This window comes from Pezoporus flaviventris, unplaced genomic scaffold, assembly GCF_033815535.1.
Source record: "Pezoporus flaviventris isolate CSIRO_AGI_PZ_B2104156 unplaced genomic scaffold, CSIRO_AGI_Pfla_v1 ptg000015l, whole genome shotgun sequence".
Lineage (NCBI taxonomy): Eukaryota > Metazoa > Chordata > Aves > Psittaciformes > Psittacidae > Pezoporus > Pezoporus flaviventris.
This window is the reverse complement of record NW_026892563.1, coordinates 24,374,549-24,392,195: the sequence shown is the minus strand read 5'-3', so window position 1 is coordinate 24,392,195 and position 17,647 is coordinate 24,374,549. Positions and strand designations below refer to the sequence as shown.

Here is a 17,647-nt window from a genome sequence, read left to right as displayed (position 1 = left end):
TCTATAGAAATAAGTGGTTAGGCACATTTTGTCTTAGCTAAGCACTGGAGTTATGCAAAGATCTTAATGTTACATTTATTCAGTCTAAGCTTTGGTTATCTCTAAGAAAGTTGTGGGTATTTAATCTGGTTGCTAAGGAAAGTAAATTCTTTTATAGTGTGACTCATGCTTTCAGTTTCTAAAGAGGGGAAGAGGTAAAAAAAAAGTGTTAAACTATAGGAAACGTTTGCTCTTGTAGACAGTATATTAAAGTTATTATTGAGTAAATTCATATAAGAGTTTTTACAATTTGTATCTAAATCCATTACACAGAAATCAGTGTAATAAGCACTGGAATAAAAGGCACATTATCGGGACATTCATGAAGTAAGCCTGGTTAGCAGCTAGTAACAGTGACTATTTTAAGATGTTCAGTGAAGCAGCACTTGTCCAGGAATAGCTGAAAACAATATTTAAGATACCCATTCAGAGTGTTTGTGATAAGTGCATGCAGAGAGAAAGTAAGTTTTCGGCATATGACGCTGCAGTAGAGCCTTTTTCTTCAAGCGTTTGTCAGTTGTAACATATTACTAGGCAATTAGAAGAGTGTATAACAAATTTCATTCTGACTGACAGATTTTGAAGAGCTCAGCCAAATCAGTGTTTTATGTACTTGGGATTTTTTTTATATATATATTTTCCTAGCCTTTTTAATTTATGGTAAAAATACAGATGTCCTCAGCTAGAAATTACTTTGAAATTTACAATGTCTTTTTTGTGAGGACTTCTGATTTTTTTTTCTTTTCAAAATGTTCATGATAGGTGTTTGTCTAAATAAAAGTTTTTATAAATATTCTATGACTATGCAAAATAGAATTGTTTTAATGTGTATTCCACTTCCTATTCATTACTGATTAGACAATAACTTTCTAAGATTATGTGCTAATTTTGCTACCTTTTATTTTTGTTTTTCTGCAATGAATTCTGGGAAATTGCTGAACGGAGACCTTATGTATATGACACATATGCCTCCCTTCACCCATTTTGTACCAGAAAAAGTTTCTTAGATATATGATGATACTGCCCTTCCCAATTGTTTTGTTAGAATAATTATGTATGTCATGAGTACCTTAGTATGTGGAGAAACCAAGACTTGCATTAACTTAAAAGAACTTTTAAAATTTCTACATCTGATCATAGTAATCACATCTTTTCCTTTTTTTCATTTTTTTTTTTAATAAAGATTTGCGAACATTTCTTGACTTAAGTCATTTAGTTTATTCCAGTATTTTTATGAGGTTCTGGACCAAATTACCTCATCGTATGCACTACTGGATAAAATCTATTTGGTTTTGTTAAGCATGCTCTTCCTTTCTGGAATTCCTAATAAAACTGAAATATTTGTGGGGTGAAGGAAGACTAGGAGATGTGAAATGAAATAGTCCCTTTGCCAAAGTGTACGAGTTCACAGCATGTCTTCCCATGGCCCTGAGAGGGGAGTCAGCAGCGTGTCGGTTTTGTATCTCAAAGGCATAATTACTAATTTTGTGTTTCATGTTATTCTGAAAACACTTTACATAAAACAGGTATTTCAAAATCTTTCTCTTACTTTGTTTTTGTTTTTGTTTTGTTTTTATTTTTATTTTAGTGAAAGAAAAAACATTAAAATGAAAAAGGAAGCTGAAGAATTTAATTATACCAGAAGTCAGCGAAGGTAATACAGTGATCTTAAATATTTTCTTCTGTTAAAAAATAAAGGTAATGACAAGAACATGAAGTGGTTAGGTTTAAAATAATTTCATTCCTTAAGAGAGCCTACAAATATAAGTTCACAGATATGTATTAAACTTTTGTTATGATTACTTTCTGTTGGGAATATTGTAGTCTGTGTAGCCTTTATACAGTGCCTTTCTATGAAGATTTAGAGTGAATGGGAAGATCGAGACATCATTTGTTCTTTAGTTGTGCCTAGTAAATATGTAATACACATATTCACTAGTATATTTGTAATACTAGTGTATTTATAGTACATGTATCTATTTGCTAGTATATAACTATAATGCAGTGACCAATTATCTTTGAAATGTGAAATATCTCTTCTAGTCACACACAAAAAAATAGAAGCAATTTTATAGCATATATTACAATAATTTAGTAAATGATATATGCAGTCTGCATACTTATTTCTGATACTAGGAAAACTATTATAGTTTGAGTCCTTGTCTTACATATTCTTAGTGTCAACAGACAGAGCAGTTATAGAAATATAATTCTTTCTGAATGATGAAGTATTGTACATAAAGTGAAAGCAGGCTTAAAATAGACTGATTTAGAAAATAAAAACTTTTTTTTTTAATGCAAAAGGGTATGCTTGAACATGAAAGATTTTATTCACTAAATTGAAAAAGAAAAGAAAAAAAAAGTCATTTACTGATGTTCAGATGTCACTACTGTAGTAGAAATACATGTAGCAGTCTGCAAGAAAATGAAACATCGCCCTGATTAAAAAAAAATTGTTATTGGCAGCATTCATTCCCTTGAAAATTTATCAATGCTGTTATTTAGCATATAATAAGTTATAAAACCGAATCTGTGTCTCACCTATCTGAATTACAGGCTGTTGCCTCAAAAGACCTGCTTTTAGTCAGTTGCGTAGGACACCCTCCATTCAGTGTGTGAGAATGTGTATCATACTTCTTGCCGGTCACAAGAAGAAAGCATTTTTGGTAGGAGTTAATCCTGAAGTTTTGCAAGATTGCATTTCTGCTTGCATTCGTATTATTAGGGAATAGCATTGATGGGAGGATTAGTGAATAAAACAGACAAATGAACTATTTTGCTTTGGTAAATAGGTGTTGTTTAATCAACAAGTTATTGTCAAGCAGTACTTAGATACCCTGTAATATGAATAAATATCTAAGCAGTCTATACAACATTGTATGGGAGCTGCAATCCACTGAGCCTTATTGCTTTTCAGAGTTGGTGGGGTGATTTTTAGTTTGGTTTGTAGTATATGATATAAGTTTAGACACAAAGGACAAACCTGTATTGTTCACTTCTATGTCATGTCCAATTATGGATTCCAGTCTTGCCTGCTGTGTGCATACCATAGCCAGATGCAAGTTGTTGGGAATTGAGAGCTCATCGGTAAGGCAAAGTGTGTGCAAAAGGGCATTAATTCCTGCTGAAAACAAAACACTGTTGTGCTATCAGTCTGTAAAAAGAATGTTTTCTCTTCCTTGTTCAAACCCCAAACTAGTTACAAGTCTTTGGTTTGTTTGATGCATCCACCATTTATGTAGTGAAGTTTGAAGTAGCCTTCCTTGCAATACATGGTAATAATTTTACTCTTTAAACTCTGGTTCTTACATTGCTTCGTATGTTTTTTTTGTTTAAAGTCTTCTGCATCTCACTTTAAAGGGAAAAATACTAATCAGCGATGCCAATTGGCATAAACCCGTAGATCCGATCTTGTGTCGAAACGTACTGCACAAGCTCGCTTCTATGGGTCTGTGTCAGTGTGGTGATCTGGCAAAATTTTGTGTAGCACAGATTGCAGTGGTATTTGGCAACAAGCCCAGTTGAGTGTACAAAACTATAGATTGTTTTTGGAATGCTTTTTTTGTCCATTGCCTTATCTTCAAACTTGATTAAGCGATGTGTTGTTTTACTGGTTGCTTTAAACATCTTTGGCTTAATAGCTCACTAAAATTTGCAAAATGATGTGAGGGAACTGTGGGGTTTCCAATGAGGCTTTGCAGGCTTTATTCAATATAACATTACATGGTATTACATTCAGAAAATGTAGGAAAAATAAATAGAGATTTATATTTTATTTATTTGTAAAATAAGACAAAAATGTCATTTCTTTCCAGAAATGTAGCTAGACTTGCATTATTCCTATCAAATATGTATGTATATATATATACACACATAAAACACACATGTATATATCTTTATACATATGTAAACAGAATAGAACAGAAATTCTACCTCTGCAGTAGAAAAATCTAAGAGTATGCCTTATCATCTGAAAAGTGGGGAGTAACTGCTGTTGAAAGCCTACCCCCATGGGAAATATATAGGTCTGTGGCTGCTGTCACATATCAAAGAAAGGCTGAAGAAATGAAGAAGACTATATGGTCACCGTCGGAAGCTGTGTGCATCCGGGTTGAGGTAGTAGGTTGTATGGTTTAGAGTTACACCCTGGGAGTTAACTGTACAACCTTCTAGCTTTCCTTGGAGCACACTTGAGCCATCGAGGAATCCATCACCAATTTAATCTGATCAGGGAAAGTATGCAAAAAGGTATTGTGTCATGGCTGTACATAATAATCACTCTGAGGCTTTATTGATGTTGAAATAGTCCTGATAACTTGATTATTTCATTTACATCCTGTTATGAGCAATGCTAACATATTGTCTTAATGGACTGTGACTATGTACTGCAGACACTTAAGGGAGGACTGATGCTTTTAATTCCAATAACAAAGAAAGCTTTAAAAGTTTATTTTGATTTATAAATTCAGAAAAATATCAAATATTTAATGCTTTATTCTTTCTTCATAGAAATAGCTTGTCCTATATAGTTGTTTTTGTTGCTGTTGTATAGGTGCACATTCTTTTTAAAGAAAAAAAATAAACAACAATTCTTTCTGTCCTTATACTTCAAAAAAATGTTACATGGTGCTGTTTGAATAATGTTGGACAGTATCACAAATTGATCCTGCTCTTCCTTGGATTTCTGATATTCTTTCAATGTGCCTGTACAACTCAGTGTTATGAACACAGGTCCAAATGGCCTGTACCTCGCTTGTGTTTACACTTTGTCTTGAATCTTGTGCCGCTCAGCCTAATCCCACTCTGGGGTCTTAGCACCCAATTCCTTACACAGAATGTCAGCCTGACCCTGACCCACAGTGCAGTTGTCATTTTTGGCCCTGACTGAAGTTCTGACACATCTTCCTAGCTCAGCAGGGTTTGGAGAAGTCCCATTCCCAAAGCACTGGGCACCATTGGTGGTGACAGGTCCCTTGCGTCAGATGCCTCCACCACTGTAGGTCAAGTGCCACAGACAAAATTAGCCTTCCTCAGGCTCCGCATCCCCTGTACATCTGGCATGCCTTATTAAAAAAAGCAATACCAGAATGCACAATGGCAAATAAATGTGCATTGGGTGCCAGTCTGAGTAGGGAGACAAAGGTGTATTGTGGATGTTTTTGCTCCAAGTTGTGCATTCCCATTTCATGCTGGTTTTCAGTCTTCCTTATCTTGGAAAACAAAAAAAAAATCCTTTGTGATGTGTACATCTCATAAGCAGGTTTCTTAGAAAAAATAGTGTTTTCACAGTTTAGCCATTTGCAGAAACAGCTATAACGCGAAAGGGAAAAGCACTGTCCCTGTATAGCCACTGTGGGTTTGTGAGTCCTGATTCTGAACATGACCTTAAAAAGATGAGGTTTCTTCAATGTGATGAAAGGCATTATTGCCGAAGTAGGAGCATGTGGACCACTGATGCTCATTCCAAAATTGTTGGGAAAAACTGATACTGTCTCTTTCCATGTAGTTTTCCATAAAAAGACAGTAGGAGGAGAACTTAGTAGTTGATAATTAATAATAGTAATAGCGATAATTTTGCTAGAAAATAAGGTTTGGTGAAAAAAGCAGAAGAGCTGAGCTATGTCTCTGTGGTGCTGTGGTTAGGGGAACATCACTGTTGGGGGCTACGGACATTCCAGACTTCTGTGGACTAAAGAGGGTGAAATGTGTCTATTCCATGTCGGGGTGAGGGCTGCAGTCCTAGAACTCCCAAGTTAACAGCAAATAGGTCTTTCTCCAGGGTATTTTGAAGCTCTGCGTGTCTTGCTCTACTTTTCTTGCAGGTGACCATAACAAAATGTGGTGGTTTCCAACGTTTAATTGTTTTAAGTTTTGCATCAGGGTAGAAACTTAATGTTTATTTTAAGTGGATTTGATGCTGGCTTGTGTTTTGGTTATTGTTTTCCTTTTCCCTTCCTATTCAAAAAATCTCTTGCTTAGAGGACCCTATGTTTGACTCTCTCTACCTCAGCTTGAGGCTTAACTAGCCACTTTCCTAGATAAGGAATAAAAAGAGGAGATGAAAATGGCTTTAGTCTCTCTTTCTAGTGACATTTATTTTCAGTGATTAATGTTTGTAATAGGAAATTACTAAAGAAGATCTGCATGACAGTTAGGTGGATGTACAATGGATTTTAAGCCTGTCTTAAAGTGTATGGGGAAAAGGAAAGAGCAGGTTGAGTGAATCAGAGCTACTCCAAGGTAATGGAAAAAGCTTAAGAGGCAGTGGCTTAATGGCAGAGGGGGAGGCAGGGATAGAGAGGAGACCATCAACTAATGAAGCTTAGCAGGGACCACTCACAATCTGAATGAAAACTGTAATATCCTCTGCTGATTCAAAAGGATGCTGGTCACCAGTATGTTTTCTTCTTTTTCTATTTCAATTTTTTGTTTTTGTAGTTTAAGTCCACTGCAAAGAAACCTCGTAATTGCTGTTTTCTGCCAACAGAGCAACAGGTGTTCAATCCTTTTATATTAATTCTTCAATTAGTTGCAAAATAAGGGGGATTGTTTATACTAAACTGAACCAAATAGAAGTGACTGATGCAGAAAATGTGGGAATGTTTCATCTGTCCTTCAAATGCCTGATAAATCTGTAATTCTGTCAGGCATGGTTGCAGGCTGCCATGCAAATTTTCACTGCAGCATCACCAGCTTCAATGAACAGACATTTTCTGTATTTCTTTCTCAGTTCTTTAATTCAAGCTTTTTGCCCTGTAATGTGCAATACATTGTTTTGGTAGGAGTTATCAAGTTACAAGCAAAAATGAATGAGATTGTGAGGTAATTTTGAAGCGGATTAAGGTAGAGAATGAAAAATAAAGGGGAAAAAAAAAACGTATAAGAACAGCTGGATGGAGTTAGGTCTTCTGCAAGTTCATTTTAAAATCATAAAACATATTGTCTGTTTTCGGCAAAGTCTGACATTTTTTAACTTTACAATGCGGTTGGAATCTTAGTCACACAGTACTCAGCATTACATGGCTATGGTACTTCTGTAGGAAATAGATGCACTTTGTCATGTGGCTATACATGGATGTGTTCCCATCTAGGGCATATTTAACAGTGTTTGTTTCTATAAGTCATAATGTTATCACACTTGTACCTTTACTTTGCTTCTTGCATATAGAAGAAATATCTATTTGGATATTTCAGAAAATCTTGAGATTTAACCGATCTGCAACTCCCAGTGGTTTCCTTGGGAGACACAGGTCCGCAGCACTTCACAAGTTTGGTGCTACAGAGAAACTGGCTGCAGAGACACTGACCTGCCCAACACTCTTTTGCTTCCCACAATTTTCTTGGTAAAGATTAAGTGTGATCCAAGTGTAACCCTGGTTTCCAACAGAGAAAGTTATAGTGCAGCAAAAACCTGCTTTAGTGCCAGATCTTGTTTGTCTCAAGAGCTAAGTCACTTCAGAGAGCTAGGGAGTGTTTGGATTTCCTTCTGCAGCACACAGTGCCTGTGTCCAGAGGCACATCCAAAGAAAACAGAGTTAAAGGGATGTTTCTGAATTAGTAAATGTGCATTGGATGCACTAACAGAGCTTGCGTGTCTTAGGCCCAGACATTTTGAGACCTCTCTATGAAATAAAACTGCCATTAATCCAGTTCACCAGAGTAGGTAAAACAAGTTTTCAGTAATTTTATGCTGTTGAAATAGCACAGAACGGTCAAAAATACGTGAGTGAATGTGGGTCAATATAGTTGCTATGGCATATTTTAAACTGTTATAAATAATCCCATAGGTTTACATTATGAAATTTGAAAGTCATTATAAAATGTTTTTTCTCTGTAGCTGGTGCACTTTCTGGTTTTCTCATTCACCTTCGACGTAAGAAAATGCTAATTTTCACTTGATCTCAAGGTCCTTTCCAACCCTAACTACTCTGTATTTCTATGATTCTATGACTGTGTGATTCTGTGATTCTATAATTCTTTTAAATTCCTCTTAAAAGAGAAGTAAATTGAAATTCTTTAGAGATTTTTAGGTAAAGAATGTAGTAAAATATTTAAAAGCAACTCCAGAGAAGGTTTTTCTTACAAATCTGTCCTTAAAAAATGTCAAACAGCCGTTAGCAATCTCTAGAACTTGTTCATTGAAACTCTTCAGCAAGAGACCTGTGGTAGGTTGCTTGACTGATAAAGTTGGAATAGGAGTGCACTTGAAATTTTTCAGATTTTTTTGGATGTGGTTTCATCTGACATTCATTTATCTATTAAGAGTGGCTTCTGGTATTTTTAATAAAACTAAAATTAAATACTTCTGGCAGGCCCTGTTTAGATGTGAATATTGCTTCTATAGCAGTTAAATCGAAGATTGAAAAACCACTGCTTCTGCATTACATAGTACGGAAGAGTTAAACTGTTTCAGCTTTGTCTTTTCTCACATAGCAAAAATATTTACATCAGAGTGATCTTTTTGGTAGAGATTAATTTTTTATAAGTCTTCTGGATATTCCAACTGTATTTTATTATAAATTTCATCATTTATACAAAAATTTTAGGCAAATTCTTACTATTTTGTTCCCTCCACTACTTCTTTCACGCTACTTCCAGCAGTAAGAGCAAACCTCGCACTGATGAAATCTTTTCAAGAATATTTGCTATAGAATCATACAATAGTTAGGGTTGGAAAGGATGCCAAGATCACGTAGTTCCAACCCCCCTGCCATGGACAGGGACACCTCACACTAAACCATGCCACCCAAGGCTCTGTCCAACCTGGCCTTGAACACTGCCAGGGATGGAGCATTCACAGCTTCCTTGGGCAGCCTTTTCCAGTGCCTCACCACCCTTACAGTAAAGAACTTCTTCCTTATATCCAATTTAAACTTCCCCTGTTTAAGTTTTAAGGAATAAGAGTCAACGATCATGCTTCTCTATCCTGACATTCCCATTTGTTCAGAGATACCTTGCTCCTTATCCCTTGTTTGCAAATGTGTTTGACATGTTACTTGATTTTACAGTTAAATAGGCATGGATTCCATTGCTCTGTACTGCCTTTGTTGCACTTCTTTTTCTGTATAAAGATCTCACCATTAAAAAACTGTACTTTAAGGCTTTCTGACTAAGGTAGTTGTCTGGCTTGAGTAAGACTGTCTCAGGTATGCTCCAGCCTTTGCACCAAGAGCCTCAGCAAAAGGATACAAACACAGAACAGCAGAGTAATCTCTTTATTAAGAGTCAACAGCCTTGTGTACTACCTACTTTGCTTTAGTGGTTGGGTAAAAAGGAGGGGTAGATACATTTTCTGTTTTCTTGTATGCATTTAGCATACGTTATGCACATACATTGCCTTTATCTGAATATTACAAGTCTCCTCAACTAAAGCTTTATCTCCATGGTTAAGAATGATTTATCTGGGTTTATCTGTGGTTTTCCTGGGAAATGCAGGTCCCTTCATTCTTCTTTCTCTGTCTCCATATACTTTTTGTTTAGACATATTCCTCCACTGGTCCTTACTTGATTTATCATTTCTTGATATCATGATAATTGTGGCAAAAATGTAGAGCATTGCAGATGTACTGGTGACAGGGATGGACTAGGAATATAGGAATACCCTGATGGCTTGAAAGAAGAGGGGGATCACTGCCATGGTTATAAGGTTAGAAGACAGCAAAACATCACTCAAATCAAATTCTCCATGAGGCCTCTCTGTTTCAACTTTCCAAATTAGAAAGGAGAATAAGGTTTTAGGTACTATCACTTTTGTAGATGTGGCTTAAGACCATGGGGTTGGCTTTGGCCAAGCTCTGTGTGACTGTAATTTTTTTCAAGCAAAGTCTCTGGACAATAAAAGCACCTATAATGCTTTTATAGGCTCACTTTTTCCTAACATGCACCCAGCCTTGTGGTAACTGTGGTATCAAAACAGATTTACATATATGAGAAAATATGACTGTCAGCCTCGGAAATGTTTTATAATGTATGTTCATGCATGTATACTGTTGGGATTTTTGCATGCGCTACACTGATATGGAGAAAAGAACACAACCCCAATTTTTTTTCTCATTTCTATTCATTTGCTAAAACAAATTTGTTAACTTCCTGTGTTAGGAAAACATCATCAGAACTTTCCCATAATAAACTCACATCAGTTGAAAGAACTTCCCTTTTAGACTTTTGGAGCTCGCCAGAGCCCTGTCAATAGTTGGTTTCCTGGTAAGTTAGCCAAGAAAGATGTTCAATCTGGGTCTGGAAGTAGATTCCATGGTAGCCTGTGATCAGAAGAGCTGGAGACATGGCTTGAACATGCCCCTAGTATTCATGTGTCCTGGTTTGATGATCCTTGACTGCTACACTGTGTCATAACTAGTCTCACGAATCTTGCAACTTTTGAGGGTACTTCTATCTCCAGGCTCTCCGCCTCTTCAAAAAGCCCAAATACACTCAGTTTATACAGCTGAAGGGGATTTACTCTGCAAGATCTTAGAAGCCGCAGATTCTCCTGAGTCAGTTGAACATTTTATGGGATGGAGGACATTTGGGGCATAAAACTTTTATTAAAGTATAATTTCTACTAAGTTGAACTAAATTGTAGCTGAGCTGCTGAAAAGGGCTTTTCACAGCAGAGTTCAGGCCTTTACAGAAGGCATTTTTCAGGAAGTTGTGCCAAAGTCACCAATCTTAGTGGCAAAGAGGTTCAAGCAGCAGCTATGCATCCATACCGCCCTGTTTGAGGGCCACTGCTGTAGCTGTTATTACTATACAGGGACATCTTTGTGAGCTCGGGCATGGAGAGCAGTGGACCTATGTAGCTATTCAGCTCTATGCTAAGTAATGTGCTTTGCTCCTTTGTCCAAATGATCACAACTTCTGATCTACAGTTAGGCTTCATTTATCCAGCGGTATTTATCTTACCATATTAATTTCTAATTTCTTCAGCCCTACTGCCCAAATACTTATTTCCAGGTTGTATATTGTAAAGAACTAAGCTTAGACCACCTAATTCACATACTGCCTTTTGTGTCTTTTCGTTGGCTGTGTAGGAAAGCAGTGTCTGAAAATTCTCAGTAATAGTCAGCCTATATTGTTTATGGCTTACACAAGCTTGGAGACATGGCTGTATGCTTGAGTCCATCTGAAACACCACAGCTGGCAGACTAGCTACAGCCACAGGGAGGTTTTTGTTAGAAATATATTTTTTGTCTTTAGATGGCATTTCCTTAGGATGTGACTTGTGAAATACATGATTCCTGTGGTGATAAAAGGGGTTTTGAGAGTCATTATTATAAAATACTGTATTGTCATGAAGCATTTAGCTTCTGGTATAAGGAGAACTTAGACTTATCTTTATTATTATTTCAGTCTTGAAGTATAACTGTACAAGAATGGCCAAAATGAGAATTTTAGTGGCAAGTTTAAGAACCTAACTCATAGTTAATGTAACATTTTGAAGTGATCCTACCTTTTTCCCAAAATACCTTGGCATTTAGGAGATTGCATCTGGTTGATTTACATGTGGGCAAGTTTTAAGAGAGAAACCTCAGGTGCAAAGGCATTTTTACAGCTTTTTGACCATAAGCTCATAATGAGATATGCAATTGCAGGATGTTAAATATATAAACTGGTTGGTGCTGCATCTAGGTTGTGCTTCTGAATGTGAGACTCTTAGATAAATATTTAGTGCTAATATATTCTTAGCCACTTTTATGAGAAAATAGTGCCATAATTTCTCTCCTCTTGCTGTTGTCAAGCAAGACAATATAAACAATAGTGTTAGAGACATGTGCAACTTTGAAAAATTTGAGTGACTAGTAAAATTCATTAAAAGCAAAATTCAGTTTAGAGCTTTATCCTGTGCCCAGACTGAAGACAAAAACTCATATAGAAAGTAATTTGCACACCTGATACATCTATTGATGCTGCTGTCAACCATGCAGGTGCTCGAAGGAGACATGTGACTCATTCACACCTCTTACACTGTACTGCAGGACTAGTTCTCTACAGTGGGAGACTGTGTTGTTCCCAGCCTCCTGCTGTAAAGGCAAGAGCTGGGAGTAAGCACTGCCTAACCTGTCATACCTCTGCCCTTAGCACCAGCAGGCACCATCACTCAGGAACCCATGTTGGTGGCTGATGGCTCTCACAGCTGCTGCTGCCCCACCAAGGACAGGTACAGGCAGTGTTGTGACCCCCCCCAAAAAAACGGAACACAACTATGAGTCAGGTTGAGAGTTTTTTTGGCTAAAAAAGTCCCAAGTATTGGTCTATGGAAGTAAACATGCTGTTTGCCTAATGAATGAATTGTTTATTAGCTGTGTGAACTGCTAGAAATACCAAAGTGGATAAGGGCTTTGATTCAAGGCCGTGGGGGGGGACCCACACAGTTCACTAAGCCAGTAGCCAAGGACGTGGTAACCCTTACCAAGGGCTGACCCTGGAAGTCCAGAGCAAACATCAGACTGCATGAATCTTCAGGCAGGTGGAGGTTTGTATTAAAGATACCTTCTCATACAGGAACAACAGGAGCGGCTGTTAATTCTTACTGTGTAATTTAATTTGACTCTAATGTAATGACAGTTCTTGGTAGGCAACATGATTTGCAAGACTGTTTTTCGTTTTTATTGATTGGTCCTTTAATTTATTTGCAGTCAGAAGTTTCATTGGGGATGTAATGCAAATCTGCAAAAACAGCTTGGTAAGGAATTTTCTGATGGAACTTGAACTCTAACAAGTCAGTAAGGTGTGATGTGAAAATATTTAAGAAATAAAATTCTTAGTTAAACTTTACTCTTTTAATAATGAATTGGCAATGCTTTTCCTTTCTTCAAGACTTCTTTTCCCCAAAACACTCATACTCAGTATCTATTCAAAGGTAAATTAAAGGTCTCATTTCTTAAAGTTTTGTAGAATGGGCTTTTAAAGGGGAGATCTCAGAGATTACCATTGCAAAATTTTCACTGGACTTAAGTAATTTGTAACTTCTGGAAATCTGTGATTTAAGTCACTAATAAGAAATTTACCAAATACAGAGCAAATACTGCAGAACTAGCTGCAATATTACTTTATAAAGACAATATTTCTTTTTTAAAATATTTATCAATATGTGTTCATAAATTTGAGAAATGAATGGTCCAAACCAAACCTTCACACCTGAACTAATCAATGAAGAAAACAGAAAGAGGCACAGAGTGTATCTGTGTGGAAGGAAGGAATGGGGGGGGTGAATTGTTACGTGAAAAGAAGCATCAGAGCGTGTAAAAGGAGGAAGGAAATTGAAGAGAAAAGCAGAGAAAAAGAGAGGACAGAGGGAATGGGACTGTAGTGGCTGTGAATTCGTACTTAGAGAAGGGACTCGGCATATAGGCAGAAGAGTTCAGGAAGGTGGAAGAAACAAAGGAACTTGCAAGATGAGGGGGAAGGACATGAAGATGTACCTTGGCACTGCTTTGTTTCATCCACCTTGTTACGTTTTGGTAGCTAAAATATTAACTGTTGTGTATTAGAGAATAAAAGCTAAATTTATTTTAAAAAAGAAAGATTCACAGGAAAAATTCATATTTGTAAATAAACAGAAGGCCTTGTGGGAATAGGATTTTGCATTGCCTGTTCAGTTGCGGGGTGGGGGGTTAAGCAAAAAAATGACATATAAATTTGAAGGCTGGTAAATCTGAAGAGTGATAGTTGAGGGTTGCACACATTCCAGACATACTGAAAACATCTGAAATTATCCCACACCCTTGAGCATTATGAATCCACAGAATTCAAAGGTAAAGATAAACTGAAAATCCAGTGTGAGGGCATGAAGAAAGTTTCTAGCTGGGGTCAACTCACCATGGCATTTCAGCTATTTCTGTGGTGTGATTTTAGAAAGTGAAGTTTAGAATTTTCTGGGATATCAGTGTTTGCTTGGTTGTTTCAAAGATGATCGGTATATCAATAAAAAACATTTTTATGTGAAAAAGTTGCTTTTGACAAAGTGCTTGCATGGGAAGGTCTTTTCAGTAACAAGTGAAAGTCCTGTGAAGACTACGACAGAAAAATAGGCTTAGAATAGACAGAAACTATGAGCATGAAGGTCTTGTATTCTAATCTGTGCTTTTCCCCTCTCACATCACTGACTTGAGAGGGCAGTTGAATAGACGAAGTAGATATTCTCAAGCAGTATATATTTCATGCTTTTCTCTAAAGTGACATTAATTTTCCTCAGTGCAAAAGTGCTTTATATTAAAGCCAAAGTGATGAGGAAGTTTCTAAGGCACAATGAGGTGGGATGAAGGATTTTACCCAACTAAGTAGTTGTAAATTAATTTTTAAATTAATGAGGTGAGCTGATTTTGGTGAAGATTGAAACATGCTAAAATTATTTTGCCAATTAGAATGTTCAGTATTTATCTCCTGTTTCTTTTTTTGAACACTTCTAAATACATGAATTTCAGAAAACTAGTATCTGAAGGGGGCCTATAAGAATGCTGTGGAGGGACTCTTCATTAGGGACTGTAGTGATAGGACAAGGGGTAATGGGTTCAAACTTAAACAGGGGAAGTTTAGATTGGATACAAGGGAGAAGTTCTTTACTGTTAGGGTGGTGAGGCACTGGAATGGGTTGCCCAGGGAGGTTGTGAATGCTCCATACCTGGCGGTGTTCAAGGCCAGGTTGGACAAAGCCTTGGGTGGCATGGTTTAGTGTGAGGTGTCCCTGCTCATGGCAGGGGGGTTGGAACTAGATGATCTTAAGGTCCTTTCCAACCCTAACTGTTCTATGATTCTATGATTCTAAATACCAACACAGTTAGGTGGTGTAGGTGATATATCTAATGATGGTTGTTAGTTCAGTCTAGTCTAAGACAATAAGCACTGAATGATTATGGTATAGCCATATTACTACTGCACAGTGTCATCAGAAAGGAGAATTTAGCTTATGCGGCTGCTCTTCCTTTGCTTCTGCTCAGTTTATTTACATAAATGACAAATATAAACCACTCAAAAGTCTGAATCAAGCAGAATAAGATAACCCCAGCTTTTACATGAACTGTAATTAATCTGCAGCCTGTTACCACAAAACTTAATTTAGGGAAATTCCTACTTAGAATCAAGAATGTTAAACATTTGCGTGAATAGGAACAGTATGTGCAGTGGTGCTAGAAGTAGCAGTATTTCTGATTCAAACCATGCACTGAAGACTTGTTGAGGTTACAGAACTTCTTCCTTTTTAAAATTAAGTGCTTTATGAGAGAATGAAGTTATTGACTGCTGATCACTTCCAGACACAGAATGGTGGTCTATTGGTCCCTTCCAGAGTGTAACAGTAGTTCCACATGATGCATAATAATGGAATATCTCATTAATTCACTAAATATCACTAAACTATTCAAGTCATTATAAGTTTACACCTCCTTAAAGAAAATTCAGCTGCTTCAAAGTTTTTAGACCTATGAAAATATCTGCAGAATATGGAATCTGTTAAAACAGCAGCATCTACATTGTAAGATACCAAAATCTTAACCTTATATTTTGTGTTAGGGAGATCAGCATATTCAGCACCCAAATGGAGTTTGAAGATTTGTATCCAGATTCTTGTTTTGAGGAGAATTTTTGCATCTCTGTTCTATACATGAACACTGCCTTTTCTATCCCATAAAAAAACAGACAATGTGTATATTTATGGTATGAGTTACAAATAATGTTATTATGTGCTGTCAAAATTAAAGGTTGGTGTATAAAGTTATTTCCTATAAGTTAAATGGCTGAACAACCAAACAGGCTCTTAGTGTGGTTGTGACACTGTTATTTATTCTTTGTCTTGATCTTCATCTAAGGTATTCTCAAAGCTTTTGTTCTACACAAAGAGTAGCATTAATACAAAGTGAAATGAATCATATTCATAGACAGTTTTGAGATGGAAAAGAAAAATATTTTAAAATATTGCCTTTTAAGAGACAATCCTGACTTACAGGATACTAATTTCTCATCAGAAGGAATTACAGTTATTTTACAATATTTATGAAATTGTGTTGGAAGAATCTGCTGACTAGTCCGATCATATCAGTCGATTCTCCTTTCCATATAATAGAACTGTACTAACACAAGTCAGCTCCCAATTTACAGTTGCTTTTGTCAATGCATTTCATATACTGCACCCTTTAAACAAAGCTTCCCAAATAAAGACCATTATAGAGGAGACATGAAAGTATAAAAAATATACAAATGAAATTTTAACAAAGTTGACTTCTTTCAGGGACAAAATAATAGTTTAATTTAATAAAATAAATAAATAAAAAAAATATGGAAAGAAGTATTAAGAAAACCCCAAGCTGCCAAGAGAAATGGCCTTTGCTCGCAGTAGGAGCTGTCAAGGCCAAAGGAGAAATTAATCGTTAACGGACATCTATGAGACAAAGAAATTATCCTGCAATATTTGACTCTGTAATTCTAAAAGTCCTTGTACTTGCATGTCTTATCAACAAGTATAAATATAAATGTTTACTTGAAACTGCACAGCAACAGTTTGAAGTTAATCAGCAAAAGATCATGAAGAAAAATTGAATAATTATAAAATGAAAAACATTATGTAAATACTTTTTGTAATTTTTATCAAATAAGGTTTGCAGACTCGCTGTTTGAAGTGTTGCCTTTTTGCTAACCTGTATCATTTGTTGTAGGAGATCTATAATCAGTATATGAGGCAACTTTATATACAGCAGTTCAATGGCATTCACTTAAAAATATAGCTATCAGAAGTATATGAAATAAAAGTAAAACTATTCGCTACCGGGACTACAATTCATAGTATTATGAAAAATTCACTGGACATTTCAGTGGAATAAGTATGACATACCTTTAAGTGACATACATCCATGTATAAGGCTTTACAAATACTTTCATCAGCATTAGGGAATACTTAGAAACACATGGGAATACATTAACTTTTAGAAGTCTATCATCTTCCCTGGTAACCTCACCATGTGGTCTTTAAAAGGGCACTTGGACTCAGGAAAGCATTCAGATTTGTTACTCTGAAAACAAATGTCCTTGCGCCTTTCTCCTTTTATACACCTCTACCACTTTTCCACAGACAGTTTCTGACAAATTGAATGTACCTAGGAGTCTGACATCCTTCTGTATCATGACATCTGTGGTGAAAAGCAAGAGCACTGGGCAATTAAACGGTTTGTCTGAGCTCATGCTAGATGTCATTATCAGTAGGATCAAGAGACAAGCCTTCTAATTTGCCAAAAGAATGGCTAGTTGTTTCATATATATTTATAGAAGTTCTTTTTGGGCAGTACACTTAAATGTTGAGCCTCTGTGCTCTAAATTAAAAAGCACCATCTCACAGTTTGGAGGCTGTGTATTGCATTGGAATGTGTTTTCTTTATCAGTGTGATGTTTTCACATTGTATTTTTAATGTAGTAATTACACAGCTTGCCCCACAGGTCTTCTTTAAATTAATGCATATCGTATATTAAATAATAACATACATTTAATAATACTCTTTCATTGTCATAAATATTAAAAGCTACATAATGTATGCACATATAAAGACCACAGTAATGAAGGTGTTTTAAATAAACATCACTGATTGAAATTCAAGTGCTGAGGCTCAATGGATCCTGAAAGTAA

The 17,647-nt window shown here is 36.3% G+C and overlaps 1 protein-coding gene across 1 annotated transcript in view; it reads left to right on the top strand.

Annotated features, from left to right (window-relative positions):
* The window catches only part of LOC133269758 (uncharacterized), a 139,474-nt gene that overhangs the window by 21,458 nt on the left and 100,369 nt on the right, over nt 1–17,647 (top strand). Inside the window, exon 3 of the mRNA XM_061454423.1 lies at nt 1,628–1,693. Within this exon, the coding sequence (XP_061310407.1) occupies nt 1,628–1,693 (66 nt within the window). The remainder of the gene's footprint in view (nt 1–1,627; nt 1,694–17,647) is intronic.